Source organism: Ipomoea nil, unplaced genomic scaffold (assembly GCF_001879475.1).
Source record: "Ipomoea nil cultivar Tokyo-kokei standard unplaced genomic scaffold, Asagao_1.1 scaffold1900, whole genome shotgun sequence".
Taxonomy (NCBI): Eukaryota; Viridiplantae; Streptophyta; class Magnoliopsida; order Solanales; family Convolvulaceae; genus Ipomoea; species Ipomoea nil.
Window position 1 is genome coordinate 2,055,107 of NW_017618328.1, and position 23,737 is coordinate 2,078,843.

Here is a 23,737-nt window from a genome sequence, read left to right on the forward strand (position 1 = left end):
CCATTGTATGGGTCCCACAAAGAAAATAAGAAAGGAGCAAGTTGTGCATGGATGCACATGTGCCTAGGAAATTAAAGCAGCAAGTGTGGGTCTCACATCGAATTTTGCTGACATTTGGTTTTTTTTTTTTAACCTCCTCCCATTTTCTCTTTCCTAATCATAACTACAAAAAACTCATCAAAAAACACACCAAAACCCTTAATATTGAGGATGCCTTTAGGAGTAACATGCTATTATAGGTCAAATAAGTTAATTGCATAAATTTAACAAGTTTAAGGGTCTAATTAAATGTTTATTTTTAGTTCAAGCGTCTTTTTACACTTTGGTATATAATTGAGATCTATTTGACCCTTATACCAAACTAGTATGTCACCTGTGTGATGTACGGACTAAAAATTCATAATAGTTATTGTTATAATTATTGGTAAAATTATGAAAGTATATTATGTATATTGTAACATTCATTTTCAAACAACATTATTTGTGGAAAAGCTGAAGATTTTTGAATTGATTTGCAATATTATATAGTTAGTCTTTAATACAAAGACAATTACTGTAAAGTTTTTCTAAACTAAATTAATTAAAAATGTTTTACGGCAATATTCTCCATTCCAAACGATGTCAGGGAAAATGCAACCATTCGATTGGTCTCGACTCTATGGCTTTATTATATAGATAGATGGCCATGGCTCTATGACTTTAATCTACTCTACATACAATATACAATTCTAATAAGAGCCAATAATGTTAGGCTCTTAACTGGAACGTACAGGCGATCACTGAGCCATGATGAAACGTGTGTTACGGTATATCAAGGGCACGCTGCACTATGGGCTCCACCTTTCTTCCTCTCCTACTCGCACCATACACGCCTATTTAGACTCCGACTGGGCTGGATGTCCGGTGGACAGGAAGAGTACTAGTGGCTATGCTGTTTTTCTTGGAGGCAATCTCATTTCTTGGCTCTCCCGGAAGCAGCGCACCGTCGCTCGATCCTCCACTGAAGCTGAGTATAAGGCTCTAGCCGATGTTGCAGCAGAAGTCACCTGGGTTGTCTCGTTGTTACGTGAACTCGGTCTCCATACGGAACAACCTGCAAGCCTATGGTGTGACAACTTAGGGGCCACCTATCTCTGCGCTAATCCGGTGTTCCACGCTCGGACGAAGCACGTTGAGATTGACTATCATTTCGTTCGAGACAAGGTAGCTTCAGGGGATTTTGTAGTTAGTTTTGTATTGACCAAGGATCAGCTAGCCGACGTCTTCACCAAACCTCTACCTGGGCACTGGTTTACAGCTTTACGAGACAAGCTCAATGTTGTAGAGCGCCAACCTTGAGCTTGAGGGGGTGTGTTAGTGATACTATTATTATTGTTATTTAATTATATGTTGTTGTATTTTCTGCTAGTAGGGACGAGAATTGTGGGGAAAAAGGGACTCAGATTAGAGTTCTGTATCGTGTGCAACACACTGCCTTAAAAACATTCACGACCTGGGATTGAGTCGTATGTTTCCGACCAGCAAAACAGAACAGCAAACCAGAAGAACACAAAGGGAAAGAAACGCAAACAGTAGAAGTGTTTACTGTTAGTGGTGCCTTTTTCCCTTTGTCTAATGTCTCCTATTTATAGTGTAATGATGCATCCCATTATAGCACCCCACCTCACACTACCACAAATGTAGCGCTAAAAGAAAGGAAGAGGACAAATTCTGTCCACTCTTACATGAAGTTGTAATGACAAGGTCATTACAATGATCCATAAAAATAGGGTGTGAAATTTAATACGTAGAGCAAAATGTTGACCCCACCGCGCGTCGTGACGAGCCGAGCGGGCGGGCGGCGGCGGCGGCGCGCGCGTGGTCTACCTCTTTTCCCTTCTCATAACACTTCAAGTTAGATGAAAAGCCTTGGAGTATATAAGTAAGGTAACAAGAGGCTAAACTTCCAATGTGGGACAAAATGGGAAGGCAAAAGTAAGCCTTTCCCTTTAAATGCTACCAACAATCCCCCACCATTAAAGGGATTTAGGCTGATGCTGTCATTGCCTGATAACGATCAAAACAAATTTTCATGCCAGTGTATAAAACTTGAACTGTCATATAGTGACATTAAGTACTTCTCTAGACGGGAGTGAATTTGATCTTGAACTCATCGAATAGACAAAGTTTGAACTCAACGCACTTAATTTTCTTTGGTCGCCTTGAATCTCATGAGGTCACACTCACGACCCTGAGATATCCCCTGTTAGGTCTATTCTAGGATAGACCTTCAACTCTGTCAAGTCTACCTCATCGCAGACCACCATGACTGGCTACAGAGTATCTATGGGTCCCAAACCCATTTCCTTTGACGTATCAAGGAGGCCTTCCTGTTTAGGCCCTTCGTGAAAGGATCAGCAATATTCCTTTCAGACCTCACAAAGACCATTGTGATTACCCCATTTAGTATTAACTGCCTTACAGACTCATGTCTGACTCTTATGTGTCTACGTTTCCCATTGTAGACACTGTTTTGCGCAACACAGATGGCAGTATGGGAATCACAATGTATGGGAACAGCAGGTGCTGGGCACCCCCACAATGGTACGTCTGCCAAAAGATTTCTCAGCCATTCAGCTTCCTGACTTGCTAGATCTAGTGCTATGAACTCTGATTCCATAGTTGATCTAGCTATACAGGATTGTTTGGTCGACTTCCACGATATCGCAGCTCCACACATAGTGAACACGTATCCACTAGTTGAGCTTACGTCATTAGTGTCATTTACCCAGTTTGCATCACAGAACCCCTCGAGCACAGCTGGGTGTCCTTTGTAGTTAAGGCCCCAGTCTATTGTGCCTCTTAGATACCGAAGTACCCTTCTTAATGCATCCCAATGTGAGATGCCAGGGTTGTGAGTATACCGACTGAGTTTATTCACCGCAAATGCAAGATCTGGTCTAGTATAGTTCATCAAGAACATTAGACTCCCAATTATCTTTGCATATTCTTCTTGAGACACACTGGCCTCTATGTTCTTTGATAACTTGACGCTGGGATCATAGGGGGTTTTAGCTAGAGTTACCTCATAACTCTCAAACCTCTTCAGGAGTTTCTCCGTGTAATGACTTTGGGATAAAAGATAACCTTTCTCAGTTTTTGTAACCTTTATCCCGAGTATTACATCAGCCTCCCCTAGATCTTTCATATCAAACTTGTCACATAGAGTTCTTTTAGTCTCTTTTATAGCTCCTATACTTGAGCTAAAGATAAGCATGTCATCTACATAGAGACAGATTATTACGATGCTAGACTCTATCTCTTTGGTGTATAAGCAGGCATCTGAGCGGTTAGTAGAATAACCTAGCTCTAACAAAGTTTTGTGAAACTTTTCATACCACTGCTTGGGAGCTTGTTTCAAGCCATAAAGAGATCTCTTAAGTCTGCATACCTTCCCTTCTTGTCCTGGTTCTACACATCCAGGGGGTTGTTCCATGTAGATCTCCTCCTCCAGTTCACCATTTAAGAAAGCTGTTTTTACATCCATCTGATGTACTATCAACCTATGTAAAGATGCTAAAGCAAAAAGAACGCGTATAGTAGCTATCTTTGTTACTGGTGAATAGGTATAGAAGTAATCCTCACCAAATTTCTGTGTGACACCTTTAGCTACCAGCCTGGCTTTGAATCTTTCAATGGAGCCATCTGGTCTCAACTTCCTTTTGAAAATCCATTTGCAGCCTATGGGTTTACAACCCTTAGGTAAGTTCACTATTTCCCATGTGTGATTAGACTGTATGGAGTCTAACTCACTCTTGACTGCTTCTCTCCATAGAGTAGCGTCTACAGATCGCATGGCTTCTTGAATGGATTTTGGTTCTTCTTCTAACACAAGTTGACATATAAAACGATCACACAGTTCATTTGGATCTTTCAATTCAGTCATATACGTTATGAAGTCAGATCCAAAGTCTTTCTCAATTCTAGGCCTTTTACTTCTTCTAGGCTCTTCTGACATACATGATAAATCAGGGAAAGATAGATTATGTTGAACTTTATTTGCATCTAGTTCAAGAGCACCCTTTAAAGGAAACACATGTTCAAAGAAAACTGCATCTCTAGATTCACAAATTGTGCGGTTTTCTAAACACATAAACCTGTAAGCTGCACTATTCTCAGCATACCCAATAAACACGGCATCTACAGTTTTAGGTCCCAAGTTGGGCCTTTTAAAGGACGGAAGTCCCACCTTTGCCAAGCAACCCCATACTTTAAAGTATTTAAGATTTGGCGCATGCCCTCTCCACAGTTCATAAGGAGTTTTTCAAACCCTTTGTGTAAGACTCGGTTTAGAATGTGGTTAGCTGTTAGGACAGCTTCTCCCCACAATGAGTCAGAGGCACCTGAACTGATTAGCATGGCGTTAATCATCTCTTTTAGAGTTCTATTCTTTCTTTCTGCTGTGCCGTTTTGTTGGGGTGTGTAGGGTGCAGTTACTTCGTGTACAATGCCAGAAGATTCACACAGGTTTTTCAAAAAGATTGATTCATATTCTCCTCCTCTATCGGATCTAAGCCTTTTGATCCTTTTTTCCAACTGATTTTCTACTTCATTTTTAAAAGCAACAAACTTTTGTTCAGCTTCATTTTTTGTTCTCAACAAATATAATTTTGTATAACGAGAAAAGTCATCGATAAAGGTTATATAGTATCACTTACCACCTCGACTTTCAGTGGTTTTAAAATCAGCTAAATCAGTATGAACTAATTCTAACAGTGATGAAGAACGATGCTTTGCAGTTAGAAAGGATGTTCTAGCAAATTTTGCCTCAGCACATGTTTCACATTGTTCACATGTATCATTTGACACGTTTGGTAGCATATTCACATTTCTCAGTCTATTTAAACATTTTGCACCAACATGTCCTAATCTAGCATGCCAAACATTAACTGATACAGCAGTATAAGCAAAGGAAGCATTCTTATTATCATGAGCAATGCGAGATGATCCAGATACATCAGAGGAATTGCTAATTATGGAAACATCTAGAAAAAAAAGACCTCCACGAAAATATCCCTTCCCAATGAATTTCTCATAACAAGTCATCACCAGACGGTCAGACTCAAAAACCATCTTGATTCCAGCCTTATTTAGAAGGCCTCCGGAAATCAGGTTTCTTCGAAGGGAAGGAACATAAAGCACATTTTGCAACAGTAAATGTTTTCCAGAACAAAGCAGTAATTCTACTTTTCCTCTACCACTTACCTCGGAAACACTGGAGTTTCCCATGAAGACTTGTTCTCCACCAGTGATAGACTCAAAAGTTTTGAATGAAGCTTTGTTGTTGCAGAAATGTCGTGAAGCTCTAGTGTCCACAATCCACTCGTCTGGATTTTCCACCATGTTGGCCTCAGTTACTTCTGCGGCTACTGGATCAGTATCTTCTGCAGTCTCCGTCAGGTTAGCTTGGTTTTTCGGCTGCTCATTGTTTGGTTTCTGACTCGTAGCCCCATAGCGTTTATAGCATTGGACAGCACGGTGGCCTCGTTTTCCACACACATAGCACTCACCACTATTGTTTCCTTTTTTCTGAACTTTTCCACCTTTGCCGCGAGTGGAGTTGTTGTTCTTATAATTCTTCTTTTGATTTTGGAATTTTCACCAGGTTTTGACTTCTCAAAGCCAGAGTTAGTTTCAACAATATTAACTTTAACATTGTCAGTTAGAGAAACAGACCTTTGAACCAGGCGGTTTTCTTCCTCGATGTTCACGCTATTGATTAGCTGTTGCAGAGTGTAGCTCCTTCGATCATGTTTCATTTTATTTTTGAAGTCCACCGAGGAGTCGGGCAGTTTGTCAATCAAAGAGTCACATAGGACCACTTCATTAACTATTCCACCTTCTGCTTTCATATCACCTACTAAATTTTCAAACTCGTGGACCTGTTCGATTACAGGCTTGGTATCCACCATTTTAAAGTGTAACCAACGTCCTACAGCATACTTACGTCTCCCCACATCATCAGCCCCATATTTCTCAATCATTAAATCCCAAATTGCTTTTGCAGATTTATATTCAGAAAACATATCAAACAACGGGTCACTTACACGTTGAAGAATGGTTGTCCGGGCAGTCTTGTTATCCTTTTCATATTTGATGCGAGCTGCCTCGGCTGCAGATGTGTCTTGAATTGAAGATGACTTCGGGTCTTTGGTAGAATCTGCAGTCGATGTACCACCAGTAGACTTCGGGTCTGTCGCTGCAGTTGAAGCCGTGGTCTGCAGTGTAAGTTGCGCAGCAGGCACATCGGACTTCGTAGGGTCTGCAAAAAGGACATAGTCCACATCCTTCGATTCCAGAAGCATGATTAATTTTGCAGCCCATCTCTTGTAATTCAAGCCACCAGTGAGTGGTTGAATAGGAGCAATATCAGAAGCAGTGTTTCCAGCAGACATTTTCGACTCAAATTAGAATCTGAATGTTTTTAACTGTTGTATTTTCTGCTAGTAGGGACGAGAATTGTGGGGAAAAAGGGACTCAGATTAGAGTTCTGTATCGTGTGCAACACACTGCCTTAAAAACATTCACGACCTGGGATTGAGTCGTATGTTTCCGACCAGCAAAACAGAACAACAAACCAGAAGAACACAAAGGGAAAGAGACGCAAACAGTAGAAGTGTTTACTGTTAGTGGTGCCTTTTTCCCTTTGTCTAATGTCTCCTATTTATAGTGTAATGATGCATCCCATTACAGCACCCCACCTCACACTACCACAAATGTAGCGCTAAAAGAAAGGAAGAGGACAAATTCTGTCCACTCTTACATGGAGTTGTAATGACAAGGTCATTACAATGATCCATAAAAATAGGGTGTGAAATTTAATACGTAGAGCAAAATGTGTTGACCCCACCGCGTGCCGTGCCGTGCCGTGCCGAGCCGGGCGGGCGGCGGCGGCGGCGCGCGCGTGGTCTACCTCTTTTCCCTTCTCATAACACTTCAAGTTAGATGAAAAGCCTTGGAGTATATAAGTAAGGTAACAAGAGGCTAAACTTCCAATGTGGGACAACATGGGAAGGCAAAAGTAAGCCTTTCCCTTTAAATGCTCCCAACATATGTAACATATGATATAATTGTGTAACTGAATCATTAGTCCTCTCTCTCATCGCTTGTACGATAAAGAGTTAATAGAATTGAAGCATGTGCTCCATCTCTACTAAAAGCCTAAGCTGACGCTCCCTCACGTGTGCGGTGGGTTCAAATTGTGGTTCAAAGCAATTTGAACCCATGACCTTTGGTTTGGCTCTGATACCAAATTGAAACATGTGCTCCATCTCGACTAAAAGCCTAAACTGATAGTTGGATTGCACGTTAATGGCTATATGCTCAACAAATAGTACAATTAAGATTCTATCATATACACAACAAGGCAAATTTAAAGGTTCCTACACCATAATCTCATTGCACGATGAATCCATCTATGCTACCACCAGTAACTCAATTGCACATGACACACTACCAATAAAAAAAGAGAGGACATTTACTAAAGATGAAGACAATGACAATGCTACCCAAAAGAGAATTAAGAAGAATGAGAGAAATTTAAACCAAAAGTAGTACTTCGGTATTTGTTTAGACTATCATTTTTAGACTAAATATTTAGACTATCGTTATTACAAAGTTGCAAACATTTGTATTTTAGTGACAATAAAATCAATTTCTCATATATTATCTTGTGTTTATATACTTTAAATTACCGAGTTAAATAAACAAATGCAATATTTATTTATCTATGTATGAATATCTGTGATATAATATTACATTGATATATTTTAAAATACATATTTAAAAATAATAATTATTGGACATTATTTTATTCGCGCAAAGCGCATAAAAGAACTAGGAATAAGGGTCAAATAAGCCATCGAACTGCACACAATAAAACAATTAGGCCACTGAACTTAAAAAACCAACAATTGGGTCCCTAAACTAATCAATTTCAAACAATTCTTTCAATTAGAAGGTTTCCAACAGGTCAACAGGTCATCCTTCCAAATTAATTATTTTTTAAAATTTAAATTTTAAAAATTAATTATTAAAAAAAAAAAAAAACTGGTTCTAGCCGGAGACGGTCGTCTCCGGCTGGATTCCAGTTTTTTTTTTTTTTTTAAATTTAATTTAAAAATAATTAATTTTTAAAATTTATATTTTAAAAAAATAATTAATTTGGGAGATGACCTGTTGACCTGTTGGAAACCTTCAAATTGGAAGAATTGTTTGAAATTGATTAGTTTAGAGACCCAATTGTTGATTTTTTAAGTTCAATGGTCTAATTGTTTTATCGTGTGCAATTCGATGGCCTATTTGACCCTTATTCCAAAGAACTACGGAGTAATATATAGATAGAAAGAAAGGATATAAAAATACAACGGATTCTGAGGGTAAAACGTTTTCCCGTCAGCACTCAGCAGCTTGTGATTTCTGAGGATGGTCTAGTAATTTCGCCCACCACTAGCTCTAATCAGAAAATAAAAGAAAAAAAAAAGAAAAAAAAAGAACCAAAAAAAGAAGAAGTAAATAGAAGACGACAAAAACCTAATACTAATTCTTTCTTAGAGAACTGAGAAGAAGCGCTAAACCTGTACGTATACGGAGGTATGAAATCTCTTACCGATGCCCATGCTGTGTGTATGAATAAGTTTTTGTTTTTGTTTTTCTTTTACAGAGTAATATTATTACTTTTGGGCACAAAATACTTAATTTCTGACGTTTATCAATTGTTAGATTAGAGATTGATTTTAGTGTCTATATTTATATAATAATTGCATTATTGTTTCTTTACGCAATAGTTCAAGCCTAATTAATATCGATTTAATTTGTCTGTCTGGGGAGATTTGAAACTTGAGGGTTGCATTGAGTTACTCAATAAGCATAGAAGATGATCCTGGAGATTTTAAGTGTATGTAATCATATAACCACAAGTATTTCAAGGTCCATTTGACTCTTTGGTGAGATTTATGGGTAATTGTGTTATGTATTCCAAACTCTAGCTAAGTCCATTTTAGTTACCCAATCATTGCAGTTAGGAAATTGTGAGTGTAATCCGTTCTTAAAGATAAGAAACCTAATATCTAAATACTTGGAGAGTCAGAGAAATGGACTGAGTTGTTTCTGCAGTTTGATACTTTTTGATTGGTGGGGTTGTAAGTAATTTTAGATGTTTGGTGAGATATGGGGTTAAATTATAATCCATTCTTTGAGATAATAATCGTAATCTTTTCCAGCTTCTTGCAATCACCAATGATTAATAGTTCTCCTATTTTTGTAATAGTTACACATTTTTGTTGCTATGTGTAAAACAATTACAGCTAGATTAAATGCGCTCTGTTATATTAAAATGCTATAGACTATAAGGGTAATCGGAGCTGTTGACATGTGTGCACTAATTACAGCTAGATGAAATATGATGCCAGTTTTTGTCAAATGTTGCAAAAATAGACTATTGCATTTTCTCTGCTCCAAGCTTTTATTTTTACCTTATAAATAAATGATACGGATTATATGATGTGACTTATGTACATGATTGAAACAAATGGAAGAATGTTGTAATGTTGTCTTTCTCTTCTTTCCAAAAGCTATCAATTTACAATAAGGATAAAAGTCTCACCTGATTGATGGAAACAGGGAAAAAATTAATAATATTTAGAAAAGATGATACCGGGTTAATGACCTCCAAATATTTGAATTTTGTGTGGTGAGGGTGTGTAAGGTTTTGGATCCTTTAGTAGTAGTTTATAAATGTTGGGAGTATTACCTGAAGTAGTCTTATAACATTTTTAATATTTGCAAAAAATCAGTGATGTCTTGGGCTGCACTAAATCAGTGTAGGAACTTTTTTGGTGGCTGGAGCATCTGCAAGATGAAAAGATAACCAGGGGTTTGTGGCAAACATCCCACTTCTTATGTCTGCTTTGGACCTTTGGTTACTTTGAAATTGTAAACTGATACATGATTGTATGGGCTTAATAAGTTGATTCCTAAACTATCCTGATGGTAAATCTTTTGTAACTTCTCCAACTATCATGTAGGTGCTTTTCTCAGTTAGAATAACTACTCTTATGAGAATGAAAGAAAGAAAATACAAATTTGAAATACAAACTGCAGGGACCAAGAAGAGGTTTGGATAACAGTATAACTCCTGTTATGATTGAACCATGTGACCAACTACCATTTGGCTACTAGAGATTCAAACCTGATAATCTGATATGCAAATTGATTTTGGAAATTAGGTAGTTTTGCTTCAATTTGCGAGTTTCTGAAAATTTCCCTACTTTGGGTGCAAATTAGGCTACCTCAAACTCAGCTTTAACCAACTTAATTAGCTAAGGCCTCATTGGCTTCTAGTAATAATATAATAATAATAATAATGAGTAATAATCTAAGTATGTATTCAGGCATATAATAATAATAATAATAATAATAATAATAATATTCTGATAAAAAAATAGTAATTTAGTATTCCATTGTTCCAGACCTAGTTAGGCTATTTCCCCTAAATCTTAGATTTTTATCCCTAATTTCCCCTTCCAATTTACAATCGCAGACGCAATCACAGAGAGACAAGAGAGGCGACGACGCCGACGGCCGACGCCCTTCGGAATTCTTTGACGATGCTGGATGCAGGCACGCAGTGACGCAGCGACGTCAGCCATACAGAGCTGTTCCAGTGATAGAATTCCTGTTCAGTAGTCCACACAGTGATGGAATTCCTCGACGACGCCCTTTGGAATTCCTGTTCCAGTAGTCCAGTAGCCAGGTAAATAAATTTATTTTACTACCTTTTAATTTAATTTATTTTGTTTAATTATTGATATTGATCCGTATATAAAACTGTGTTTGTATAAATTTTTGCTTGGATATACAGTCAGTGTATAAAATCATGTTAAAACATTGTATACTGCAACTCTGTCAGTGTATGTGTATCCATTAAAAGTTTAAAACATTGTTTTTGGTTGTATAATTTACTGCGGTGTTAAAACAGTGTATAAAAGTATAAAATAGTGTTAAACCTTGTTATAGACTGATCTTGGGTCACCTATTTTTGACTTGAATCCACTGTATATTACATATTTCAAACAAATTGATATACTCATAAAGGCTAATCTCCCTACCCCAGATTCGAGATACAACTTATCTAATTCTGAACTTGGTATTGTGCAATCGCCATATCTTTATTTTGGCAGATTCAAATGGCAAGAAACAAGATTAACACTTCTTGAAAACAGACAACAATTTTCTCCAACACTAAAACAAAATTTCTCCAAACAGTTTATCAGCTAAGAATGAAATAACGAGCAAAATTTGAACCTGTCTTAGCTCGGGGGCTTTGTTCTTGTCAAGGTCCATGACATAGCTGCATAAAGAGGGACAAAAATAAGTTCATAACTTTAACCCATCATCCATAAATCCATATATTATCCTCTGGCACAAACATAATTCCAAAAACTGAGACACTGCAGACTTCAAAATTGTTTTACTGTACAGTTACCCTGGTCTTTTTAAATTTAAGCAATTGTCTTCTTCCTCTGACCTCCACAGCCCCACCAAGCTTCAGTTCAAGCTTTCAAATTTCATAGTGGAGCTCAAAGTTCAAAACTTTATAAATCTCTCACTGCCCCACAAGCTTTCTTGAATGTACTGGTGCCACCATCATTTTTGCTGCATATATTTCTTCTTCTTTTGTGTAATATAATTCTTTTCCAGGTGGGTATGGGTATCCCTTCTTGGCCAAAGAACAATTGAGTAGGAGAGTTATCTGAGGGTAGAAAATCTGGAAAACATTCTTGATGATTTCAAGATAAGATTTTTAGCATTTTTTGAGGTTTTGCATGTTTCATTTGCTTCTTCCATTCATGTTTTCTACCAAACATAATTGTTGATGAGTGGGTTCGGGGTTCTTCTTTCCCCTCTTTCTTTTGCGGCTGAGTAGAAAACATAAATCTTGAAGTGTAAAACAAAACATGAAGATTAGATGATCATCTTTTAACCAAATTATAACACAATAATGAAGATTCTAAGGTGTCCTTACACTCTAGAAATTGAGTGAAAATATTGGGCCGAACCCAACAACATTTTGAGACAGTAAGCGGTTTACTAATATAATTATAATGTCAAAGCGGTTTACTAATATAACTATAATGTTGAAGGATTGAGACAGTTGAGTTGATAAGCAATTTACTAATGCAACTACAATAGTTGATAAATGCTCTTTTAATACAAATTCACTATTCGAGGGTTTACATTGCGCAAATTCTGTCTTGTAATTTTTACCGGTAACTTTTATTGAGACTATTGTGATAAAAGCATTGTGATTATGTTATAGTCTGCTCATTGAGTAGATGTTTGAAATATTTGTATTATATATTATAGCTTTTTTTTTTTTGTCTTAATTTTGTTTTCTATTGAATGTATATACTGTATGTTTTATCAAGCCAAAAAAAATAAAATTGTATGTTTCATACTGTATATCTGCCAATTTGCTAATCTATATTTTTATATACTCTTCTATATATGGCAATCTGCCATATATATTTGTATGTTTATATTTCTGTTTGGGGGTGGTGTGGTGTGGTGGAGGCCCGCCTAGCCCTGCAGGTCTGGGCCAGCAAACCCTGTATTGACAGCTCTATTCCCAGTTCCCACCCGTCCCAAAACCCTAACATAACTTCAATCTACGCTCGCAGTAGAAGTTAAATTGAAGACATGGGAAATAAAATTGCTCGGACAACGCAAGCCTCTGCGACGGAGTACTACCTCCACGACCTGCCGTCGTCGTACAACCTGGTGCTGAAGGAGGTTTTAGGCCGCGATAGATTTCTGAAATCGATTCTATGTAAACACGATGAGGGGCTTGTATTAGTGAAGGTGTATTTCAAGAGAGGCGACTCCATTGATTTGCGCGAGCATGAGCGACGCCTCTCGCATATTTGTGAGATCTTCAATGGCATCGAAAATCCCCATGTTTGGCCCTTCCAGGTAATTTGTTTATTTTTATTTTAGAAATAGTTTTGTTGCTTTTTACGACATCCCATGAAACAAAAAATACTTTGAAGTTGGTGAAACTTTTAGAAACATTAATTTGTTTCAGTACACTTAGTTTAGCTATTTATCTGTTTATTTTATTTATTATTCTTTCCAATTTCAATACGCTCTAGATTGGGGGGAGAATTCTACTGAAGTAGTATTTTTTTTTTTTTTTTTCTTTCAAGCTATAACCAAAAGTTAGACAAAAAATTCTTAGTTCTATTTAAATTATATTATGAAAATATGTAGCTTAATTAGACCCTGATGGATATCGTACTTATCTGCAATTTGTAATTGTTGCAACAGGAATGAAAAAAAGAAAATATGTATAGAAATAGACTTCTTGAGCTAGGAAATTGCATCTCCTGCATCTCCTTTGTATTAAGAAGCTGTATGTTAGTCTTCTCTTTATGGTGCAGTTCTGGCTGGAAACAGATAAAGCAGCTTATTTGCTTAGGCAATACTTCTTTAATAATCTTCATGATCGACTTAGCACACGTCCTTTCCTCAGTCTCGTTGAGAAGAAATGGCTAGCTTTCCAGGTCTCTATCTTGTTTCAGACTTTCAGCATTGTTAAATTATTATTCCTTATAAATCTTGGAAAGGCATATCATGTACTGCTCGTCTTTGCAGTTGCTGGTTGCAGTGAAGCAGAGCCATGAGCGTGGAGTCTGTCATGGTGTGACCGCTAGCATATGAAAATGCATTTTCTTTTTGATCTTGCTTTTTGTTACTCAGGGAAACTCATTTATATTTTTTTTCCAGGGGACATTAAATGTGAGAATGTGTTGGTCACTTCTTGGAACTGGCTTTACCTTGCCGATTATGCATCATTTAAACCCACGTATATTCCACATGATGATCCTTCCGATTTCTCATTTTTCTTTGATACTGGTGGACGAAGGCGATGTTATCTTGCACCTGAGGTTTGTTCCCTTCTATTTTACATTTTCCCCTTTTCTATATGGATTATTAGATTAAGCATTCTTTTTACTACAATCACACTTGAGCTAAGTTAGGGTGTGTTTGGAAACCCGGAAAATGATTTCTAGAAATCATTTTCCAGGTTTCCAGTGTTTGGCTAGAGGGGGAAAATGGAAGTCAATGGAAAATAGGGGTGTGGTCAATAGAAAATGTAGGCCATTTTACGGAAAATGACTTCCCCTTTTTTTTGGGGGAAGTCATTTTCCACACTTTTCCTTTGTTCTCCAACACGGCAACAGTAGAGACTTCTCTATACCAGCACCCACGTTCTTCATCTTGTTCTTCAATTGGAGCACCCAATATGGTTTCCGGCTATCCCCACAGCCAGAGACTTCCTCACTGGTTTCCACACCGGAAACCAGTGCAGAAACCAGAACAATGTGTTTTATAATTTTTTTTTTAATTTTTTTTTTTTTGCCAGTAGGAGTTTTTGTACATTTGCAATGAATTTTTGTTTGTTTTTTATTATAAAGAATGATAATGTATGTGCAGTAGGAAAATCAATGTTATTTTGAGATGATTTTTTTATATATACATTTGCAATGAGAGTTAATACTCAATTTGGTCCCTCGACTATTAGGATTTCACCAATTTGGTCCTAGACTACCAAAGTTGCTCAATTTAGTCCCTAAATATGCAATTTTTACTTAAAATGGTCCTCGACTATTAGGATTTCACCACTTTGGTCATCGACTCTCTAAAAAGGTCCCCAAATCCACACTAAACTTTCATTTTAGGTTAACATTTGCATAGTTGGGGACTAAATTGAACAACTTTGGTAGTCGAGGACCAAAGTGGTGAAATCTTAATAGTCGAGGGACCATTTTAGTTAATAATTGCATAGTTAGGGACTAAATTGAGCAACTTTAGTAGTCGGTGACCAAAGTGGTGAAATCCTAATAGTCGATGGACCATTTTAGGTAAAAATTGCATAGTTAGGGACTAAATTAAGCAACTTTGGTAGTTGAGGACCAAATTGGTGAAATCCTAATAGTCAAGGGATCAAATTAGGTATTAACTCTTTGCAATGAGTTTTTGTTTGTTTTTATGAAGGATGATATGTATGCACATTTCTTGTGATAAATCAATGTTCTTTGTATATGAAGTGAGTTTTTGTTTGGTTTTTTATGAAGGATGATAATGTATATGTTATGAAGGATGATAATGTATTTTGCAAGAATGTTTTGTTAGAATTGTGATATAATTGTTGTCATATTTTGTGTGTGTGTGTGTGTGTTTTTTTTGTTTCTTTTTTTGTTTTTTGTTTTTTTTTTTTTTTTGTTTTGTTTTTGTTTTGTTTTGTTTTGTTTTTTTTTTTTTTTTTTTTTTTTTTTTTTTGTTTTTATAGATGGATAGAAAACAATAAAAATGAACTTTTTTTTTGGGTATATAACAATTAAAATGTTGAAGTATACAATTTTGCTCATTTTCCTGCTCATTTTCTGGAGAATGAACCAACACACAAAAACAGTTTTCTGTTGTCCAGCCAAACACGGGAAAGAAAAATGTTTTTTGGAGAATGACTCATTTTCCAGAAGTCATTTTTCTGCTTTCCAAACGGACCCTTAGTTATTCACTCAAAACCTAAGTGTGTACAAAAATAGTGCACCTTTTGTTAAGACCAGAGTGCAGTTATGACAATACTGACTATCGCGTCATAGGCCTAGGAACTTAAGAATACAAATGAAGCGTTTCTGGAGTGCTTCGTCTCCCCAATCTTTCCTTAATAGGAAGCCAAAAAGTTTCTGAATTTCCAAAGTCCCATTCTTCAATTACATAGGTAGCTATTTATACATAATAATATAAAACTACCCACTACCCACTACCTAAGTGGTTGTAACTACCTAAGAAAGTGGCTATCCCACTACAATAATAATAATAATAATAATAATAATAATAATAATAATAATTGTAACAAAGAATAATAATAATAATAATTGTAACAACACTATGGTTGTAACATCATGCAATACTGGTTAAGTTCCTTATGATAGAAGTATCTAGTGAACCATAGAGATAGTGGTTTCATTTGGCTACAGACCTACAGTATGATAGAATTGGATGTATTATGGGAATGTCTTCTCTCTGTTCCCTTATTGGTGAATGGTGATACCTTAATGTGTTTTTAATAAAATCATGATGTTAGAGTGACATTGCTAAATGGTTTACTGGATAAGTAATAGTTGCTAATTTGCATTGATTTTCAGAGGTTTTATGAGCATGGGGGTGAGATGCATGTTGCACAAGATGCACCGTTAAAGCTATCTATGGATATCTTTGCCGTAGGGTGAGGTCATCAGTTTCAAGTCATTGTTTTATATTGGTAGTTATTTTTACGATAAACGGGTTTTTAAGCTCATATTTTGGAATATGCTTCAAAATGAATGTTGATGTGTTGGTTTGCTACTCCACTGATATCTAATTTGATGTAGAAAATAGTTATGTTCTGGAATGAGTAATTCATTAATTTACTTAAAATAAATTTTCATGCAACAAAAGGAGCTGTGTTTCTCTGCTCTCAACATCAATTACTATTGTCACTCTTTCTGTCTCCAGCACACTGCCATTTTCCTGCAAATCCATTATGGGTTGTTATTAGGGTGAATATATTGTCTAGTTCTTTATTCATTTTCCCCATTTGTATTATAGTGAAGCTAGCAGGATTTTGGTATGGTGTGATCCAAAAGAAGAATTTCAAATCTTTATCTTTGCTAATGGCGTTCTATCCTTCTGCAATTGCAATTTGCTCTTATTATGTTGCTTGATGGAGATAAAATTTTAATATTTCTACTTTACCCATTCTGTCTCAGGTGTGTTATTGCTGAGCTTTTCCTTGAGGGTCAGCCTTTATTTGAACTGTCTCAACTGCTTTCTTATCGCAGAGGACAATATGATCCTAACCAACTTTTGGAAAAGGTGTTGTTCTTGACTCCCAACTCTCTTTGCTTACTAATGTGCCATCTGAGTTTGCTCCTCATGTTTGGATACAATCATTCAATTCAACAATATTCTGCCCCAAATGCCCATAGAAAATCTCTTGATGGTCTACATCAACCCTTATTTTCTGATGGTAAATTCTTATGTTATGGTCTTTTGATGCAGATTCCAGATTCAGGTATCCGCAAGATGATCCTTCATATGATTCAGTTGGATCCAGAGTCACGGTGTTCTGCTGAAAGCTACTTGCAGAGTTTTGCAGGTGTTGTGTTCCCAAGCTACTTCTCGCCATTTCTTCATAACTTCTATTGCTTGTTGAATCCACTTAATTCTGATGCAAGGGTAAGAGCCTGTTTAATTGATGTTTGATTTTTCATGATTAGCTTACTTTCATTCTCAATTGCCAGTGTATCTTCTGTAGGTCTTGATATGCCAGACCTCTTTTCAAGAGATACTTAAACAAATCACCAATGGGCTAGATGGGGAGAGCTCTCCTGCTATGTGCATGTCTCCAAGTGCCACCTGTCATGGGTTGCAAGGAAAGGATGAATGCCAAAGTTCAAACCAATTGAAGGACACCCTTAATAAAAGAGAGGGCACAGAGCGAGGATCAATTCATGATCGGTTTGATCTTCTTGGCGATGTGAATACTTTACTCAGGGATGTTAAACAAAGTAATAGATGTTCTGCTGTTAAGCCAATGCAGGAGGATGTAGCCAATACTGCATCTAAAAATCAAATGCACTGTGGCATGCAGTCTCCTGGGGAGCTATTTCAGACAGTTTCCACTGTTTTCAAGAGAAATCACCATCCATTCTTGAAAAAGGTAACTATGAATGATCTAACCTCTCTCATGTCTGATTATGACAATCAATCAGACACTTTTGGGATGCCTTTCTTACCTTTGCCTGATGATGTAATGAACTGTGAGGGTATGGTTTTAATTGCGTCAATGCTGTGTTCATGTATACGCAATGTTAAGTTGCCTTTTATGAGGAGAGGGGCTATACTTCTATTGAAGTCTTGTTCATTATATATTGATGATGAAGATCGTTTGCAAAGAGTGCTGCCATATGTCATAGCCTTGCTTCCAGATCCAGCAGCAATTGTTCGCTGTGCTGCATTGGAGACTTTGTGTGATATCCTTCCTCTAGTTAGAGATTTCCCTCCAAGTGATGCCAAAATATTTCCAGAGTATATTCTTCCAATGCTTTCTATGCTTCCTGATGATCCTGAGGAAAGTGTGAGGATCTGTTATGCCAGCAATATATCTAAGCTAGCTTTAACTGCTTATGGGTTTCTTGTTCACTCTATTAGTTTAAGTGAAGCTGGGGTTCTGAATGAAGTGAATTTATCTCATAAGTCACCTGTCTCATCCAGTGAACCATCGGGCCGACCGGCGAGTCTAAACAGTAACACACAGCTTGCACAATTGAGAAAATCAATAGCTGAGGTCATCCAAGAACTGGTGATGGGCCCAAAACAAACCCCAAGTATCAGGAGAGCACTCTTGCAAGATATTGGCAACCTTTGTTGGTTTTTTGGCCAGAGACAAAGCAATGATGTCCTTTTGCCCATTCTTCCTGCTTTTCTGAATGATCGAGATGAGCAGCTCAGGGCCGTATTCTATGGGCAAATCACGTATGTTTGCTTTTTTGTTGGCCAAAGAAGTGTAGAGGAATATCTTTTGCCCTACATTGAGCAGGCATTAACGGATGTAACTGAATCAGTCATTGCCAATGCATTAGATTGCTTGGCTATTCTTTGCAAAAGTAGTTTTCTGAGGAAGATGATATTGCTTGAAATGATAGACCATGCTTTTCCATTGTTATGTTGTCCTAGTCAATGGGTAAGGAGGTCAGCTGTTGCTTTCATTGCGGCCAGTAGCGAGAGCCTAGGTGCAGTAGATTCCTATGTTTTTCTTGTCCCTGTTATTCGTCCTTTCCTCCGCAGGCAACCGGCATCTCTTGCTTCAGAAAAAAAACTTTTCTCGTGTCTTAAGCCTCCTGTTCCAAGAGAAATATACTACAAGCTTCTGGAAAATGCAAGAAGTTCTGACATGCTTGACAGACAGCGAAAGATATGGTATAATTCTTCGTCTCAGTCTAAACAATGGGAAACTCTGGACTTGTTTGAAAGAAATCCCACTGAAATTGATCAGATGGCATACTGGCATGACAGAAAACATGGCAGTGATAAACCGCTAGATTTTACAGATTGTGATGATAATGAGACTAAGTTGAAGGCTTTGGGAAGCTTGATACAAAATCCTTCTAGTACAATGGACAGCCAAGATCGGCATCCCTCAGAAAAGTTGCAATTATCTGGTTTTGTATCTCCACAAGTGAGTAGTATGAATTGCTTAATTGATAAACCATCAGAAGGAATACCATTATACTACTTTAAAGTTGACAACAAACGAGCAGCTGGAATTGGTCCTGCTGCCTCTGATATGTCATTACCATATACTACATTGGGTTTTGGTTCATCATCTTTGCCTTGGATGGATCCAGTAAACAAGTCATTTAGTTTGGCTAACACAGTTCCAGCACCTAAACTTGTCTCAGGTTCGATTAGCATTGGTAACAACTCTACCCAATTGCGGAGAGTTGTACATGAAGTTGAAGACAGCGAAACTGAGCAAACATCATATATTGATAGCAAGTTTCAAGATCTGGGTGTGTCTGGCACAAAAAAAGGCGGTTCCTTTACAATGGAAGACAACTTAACTGCAACTGATGGAACAGAGATGCCATCTTCCAGTCGAATGTCAACTATTCCAGATTCTGGGTGGAAGCCTCGTGGAGTGTTAGTTGCTCACCTCCAGGAGCACCGCTCTGCTGTTAATGATATTGCCATTTCAACAGACCAAAGCTTTTTTGTTAGTGCGTCTGAAGATTCTACTGTTAAGATTTGGGATTCCAAAAGGTTAGAGAAGGATATCTCATTTAGATCCAGGTTAACATACTCTTTGGGGGGAAGTAGAGCATTGTGTATTTCAGTACTCCAGGGTTCTGCTCAAGTTGTCGTTGGAGCTTGTGATGGAACAATACACATGTTCTCTGTTGATTATATCTCCAGAGGACTTGGAAATGCTGTTGAGAAATACTCAGGTGTTGCTGATGTGAAAAAACACGGTGTTGGAGAGGGTGCAATTTTAAGCCTATTAAACTACTCACCAGATGGTGGGGCCTGCAAAACGATTCTGTATAGTACCCAAAATTGTGGGCTCCATCTCTGGGATGCAAGAACAAGCACAAATGCCTGGAACTCAAAAGTGTATCCTGAGGAGGGTTATGTATCTTCTCTCGTTGCTGGCCCTTGTGGAAATTGGTTTGTGACCGGTTCATCAAGGGGTGTACTTACACTATGGGATCTGAGGTTTTGTATACCAGTCAACTCATGGCAGTACACTCTCGCTTGCCCCATTGAGAAAATGTGTCTTTTTGTTCCTCCTCCGACTACCTCCTTGTCTGGTGCTGCAAGGCCCCTTGTTTATGTTGCAGCGGGATGTAATGAAGTCTCTCTTTGGAATGCAGAAAACGGGAGCTGCCACCAGGTATTTCGGAATAATTTTATTATTTATAATTTCGTTCCAATCTGTAGTATTGGCAATAAACTCTGGATTATTTTCCAAGCTTCTGTAAATGAATTTGTTCATATTTCTTTGTAATTGAAGTTTTACTTGATTGATCTAATATTTTACGTGGCTGATTTGGTCAATAATAGCTGACAGGCATAAAGTGCTGTAGTATTGAATTTTGTCAAAGTACTAAGTAATCACTTGAGTTAATGCCATATGGGGTCCTCTGAGTATAGTGGTTTTGGCACGTTTAGTCCTAAACTTTTAAATTGACCACTGTGGTCCTTCGACTTTCAAATTGTTACCATTCGTGGTCAAGTTAACCACCTATGCTCCTTCAGCTTTCAAAATTTAACCAGTCGTGGTCCTCCTGGAAGGACCATGGATGGTTAAAATTTGAGAGTTTAAGACTAAACGTGGCAAAACCACTATACTCGGAGGATCCCATATGGCATTTGCTCTTAATAATCACTTAAAAATTCAGGAACACTGGAGAATATATTGGTACAAAAGATTGAAAAGATGTGATAGCTTGAAAATGCAACTTAACTAGGAATAATCAATTGCTTGTAGTTACATATGGACTAACTACAACAACGCAACTCCTCTAGAACCTTACTATGCAGTTGACATCATCCTTTTCATAGTGTTCACCATGTGCAAGCGTGATTTGTTTGGCAGGTATTGCGGGTGGCAAATAATGAGAGTGAGGCTGAAAACTCTGACTTGCCCTGGGCTTTGGCAAAACCCTCGAGCAAAGCTACTCCTATTCCTATTCCTAAGCAAGATAAAAGGAGAAATCCAAATTCAAAGTATAGAGTTGATGAGTTGAACGAGTTTCCTCCTCGCCTTCCCGGTATTCGCACACTGCTTCCATTACCCGGTGGGGATCTGTTAACGGGGGGCACCGACTTAAAGATACGTCGCTGGGACCACTGCAGGTTTGATACATTTCTCAACCGCTACTACCTTATTTTTGTTGGTTTCCTCATTTTATTTACCATGACATGACATTTTCAGCCCAGAGCGAACTTATTGTGTCTGTGGACCATCTATAAAGGGAGTTCCGAATGATGATTTTTACGAGGTGAAATCCAGCTTTGGTGTTCAAGTTGTGCAGGTATTTATCTAAAATAAATCTCCAAGTTCCTTACACATCTCATTTTCTTTTCTCACAATCCTTATTTTACCCGAGCGAACAGGAGGCAAAGAGACGACCCTTGGCAACCAGGTTAACTGCGAAGGCGATTCTTTCAGCTGCTGCCACTGATTCTGCTGGCTGTCATCGCGGCAGTATTCTCTCGTTAGGCTCTGTCAAATTGAACCAGAGACTCCTGATCTCCAGCAGTAGAGATGGTGCCATTAAGGTTTGGAAGTAAAAAGGAACATATATAGTAGCTGTAATTTAATGTACATATTTAGTTCATACGTCCATAAAATTTGTACATTATACCATTAATTAAATAGAAACAGATCCAGTTCAAGATAAATGGAGTCCATTTTTTCATTTCTTGTGCCCTTCTCATACAACTTTATTTCTACTGTTTGTAATAAATATTTAGGCATAGGAATATATAGTGTCGAAATGTAGAGTGACTTTTTCTGACTGATTACCGGCAAATGTTCCACGCAGTTGAGAATCGACTGTTCCGAAAATTTTCCCCATCCCCAACTAGAACGGGTACATTGTCATTCCTATGTGCAACATAAATGTCATTCTAAATTATTTTAGGGTGTATTTAATCAAGACCATTAAAAAGTTTGATTTAGACTTTAGTCTTTAGGAGTTTACTGTCTGAATCAGATGACTTTACATATATTCTAATGGTCCTTCGAGTATTAGGGTATTACCCGGTGTGGTCCCCCGACTTTAAAAAGACCACTATATGTCCTACTAGTTTAAAAAAATTACCACCCTTGGTCCTCTGTTAGGTTTACTGTCAAAGGGGTGTTAGGTCTGAGGGCAAACTTGTCCTTTCACCTATATTTCTTCCTCACAAGTTTTGCGAATCCCTCAACCCACAGAATGCCACCTCAAGAGGCCACTCTACTTCGGCGAGAATGGCAACGAAGGAAGCTTTGGCCTCTGGCCATCAATGGCGAAAGCCGTGGGTTTCAGAAAACGGACAGCTCTAAAGATTGGCGAACCACCTGTGGATTATACCATTAACTCCTCTCTCTCTCTCTCCTCAAAGATGCAGTCTTTGGATGATCCTTCCTCCATTGGTCATGTTCCAGGGTAGCTCTCTATGCTGATTCTTGGGCACAAAGTTTTCCTATACATGTACCCCACTTTTCCTTTTACTCCATGAATGCGGTATGCTTGATTAAGAAAAAATGGTGAAAGTGGATACATATAATGATCTAGTGACAATGACCTGGAAATTGGACGTGAATGCGATGGTGGAGGATTTGAAGAAGCATCTGGGGGGGGGGGGGGGGGGGGGAGAATGTTGCAGACATACCATTGCTATGAACAAAGGAGAAAGAAATATAGGTGAAAAGATCACTTTGTCTTCAGACTTAGCGCCCCTTTGACAACAAACCTAACTGAGGATCACGGGTCGTAATTTTCTTTAAACTAGTAGGACGTCTGGTGGTCATTTTAAAGTCGGAGGACCACACTTGGTAATACCATAATACTCAGAGAACCATTGGAAGTATTAACTCATACGAGAAATGGCCGGTTTGCCCTCACACTTAACGCCCATTTGACACCAATCCTAACGGAGGACCACGGGTGGTTATTTTTTAAAACTCGGAGGACGTCTCGTGGTCGTTTTAAACTCGGAGGACCACACCTGGTAATACCCTAATACTTGGAGGACCATTGGAGGTATTAGGAGATGTTCATGCATAAGTAATTAAATGTTGAATTTGTTTATTTAAATCGTTATACAAAGTATATAAATGCAAGATAATATATGAGAGAATGATTATAATTGTCACTAAAATAAATGTTTGCAACTTTGTAATAATGCTAGTCTAAAAGCGATAGTCTAAATAAATAGTTCGTACTACTTTTGGTTTAAATTTATCTAAGTCTTCTTAATTCTCTTTTGGATAGCATTGCCATTGTCTTCATCGTCAATTTTTTTATTTTTATATTTTTTATTGGTAGTGTGTCATGTGCAATTGGGTTACTAGTGGTAGCATAGAGGGCATCATCATGTA

General features: G+C 37.7%; 1 protein-coding gene across 4 annotated transcripts; it reads left to right on the plus strand.

Moving 5' to 3' along the window:
* The first annotated feature begins 8,561 nt into the window (after window positions 1-8,561).
* Window positions 8,562-22,169, plus strand: LOC109193704 (phosphoinositide 3-kinase regulatory subunit 4-like). 4 transcript variants are annotated; one of them, XM_019344556.1, is made up of 13 exons: window positions 8,562-8,631; window positions 10,580-10,792; window positions 12,720-13,011; window positions 13,479-13,601; window positions 13,693-13,738; window positions 13,825-13,985; window positions 16,251-16,330; window positions 16,854-16,959; window positions 17,146-17,322; window positions 17,402-20,539; window positions 21,245-21,504; window positions 21,584-21,683; window positions 21,766-22,169. In XM_019344556.1, exons 3-13 carry the CDS (start codon window positions 12,739-12,741, stop codon window positions 21,940-21,942), a joined length of 4,641 nt encoding a protein of 1,546 aa, XP_019200101.1. In that variant the 5' UTR covers window positions 8,562-8,631; window positions 10,580-10,792; window positions 12,720-12,738; the 3' UTR covers window positions 21,943-22,169. The 4 variants fall into 4 exon arrangements, with proteins under 4 accessions (XP_019200101.1, XP_019200099.1, XP_019200100.1 ...); XM_019344554.1 differs by lacking the exon at window positions 8,562-8,631 and adding an exon at window positions 9,270-10,265; XM_019344555.1 differs by lacking the exon at window positions 8,562-8,631 and adding an exon at window positions 9,270-9,913.
* Window positions 22,170-23,737: the final 1,568 nt, after the last annotated feature.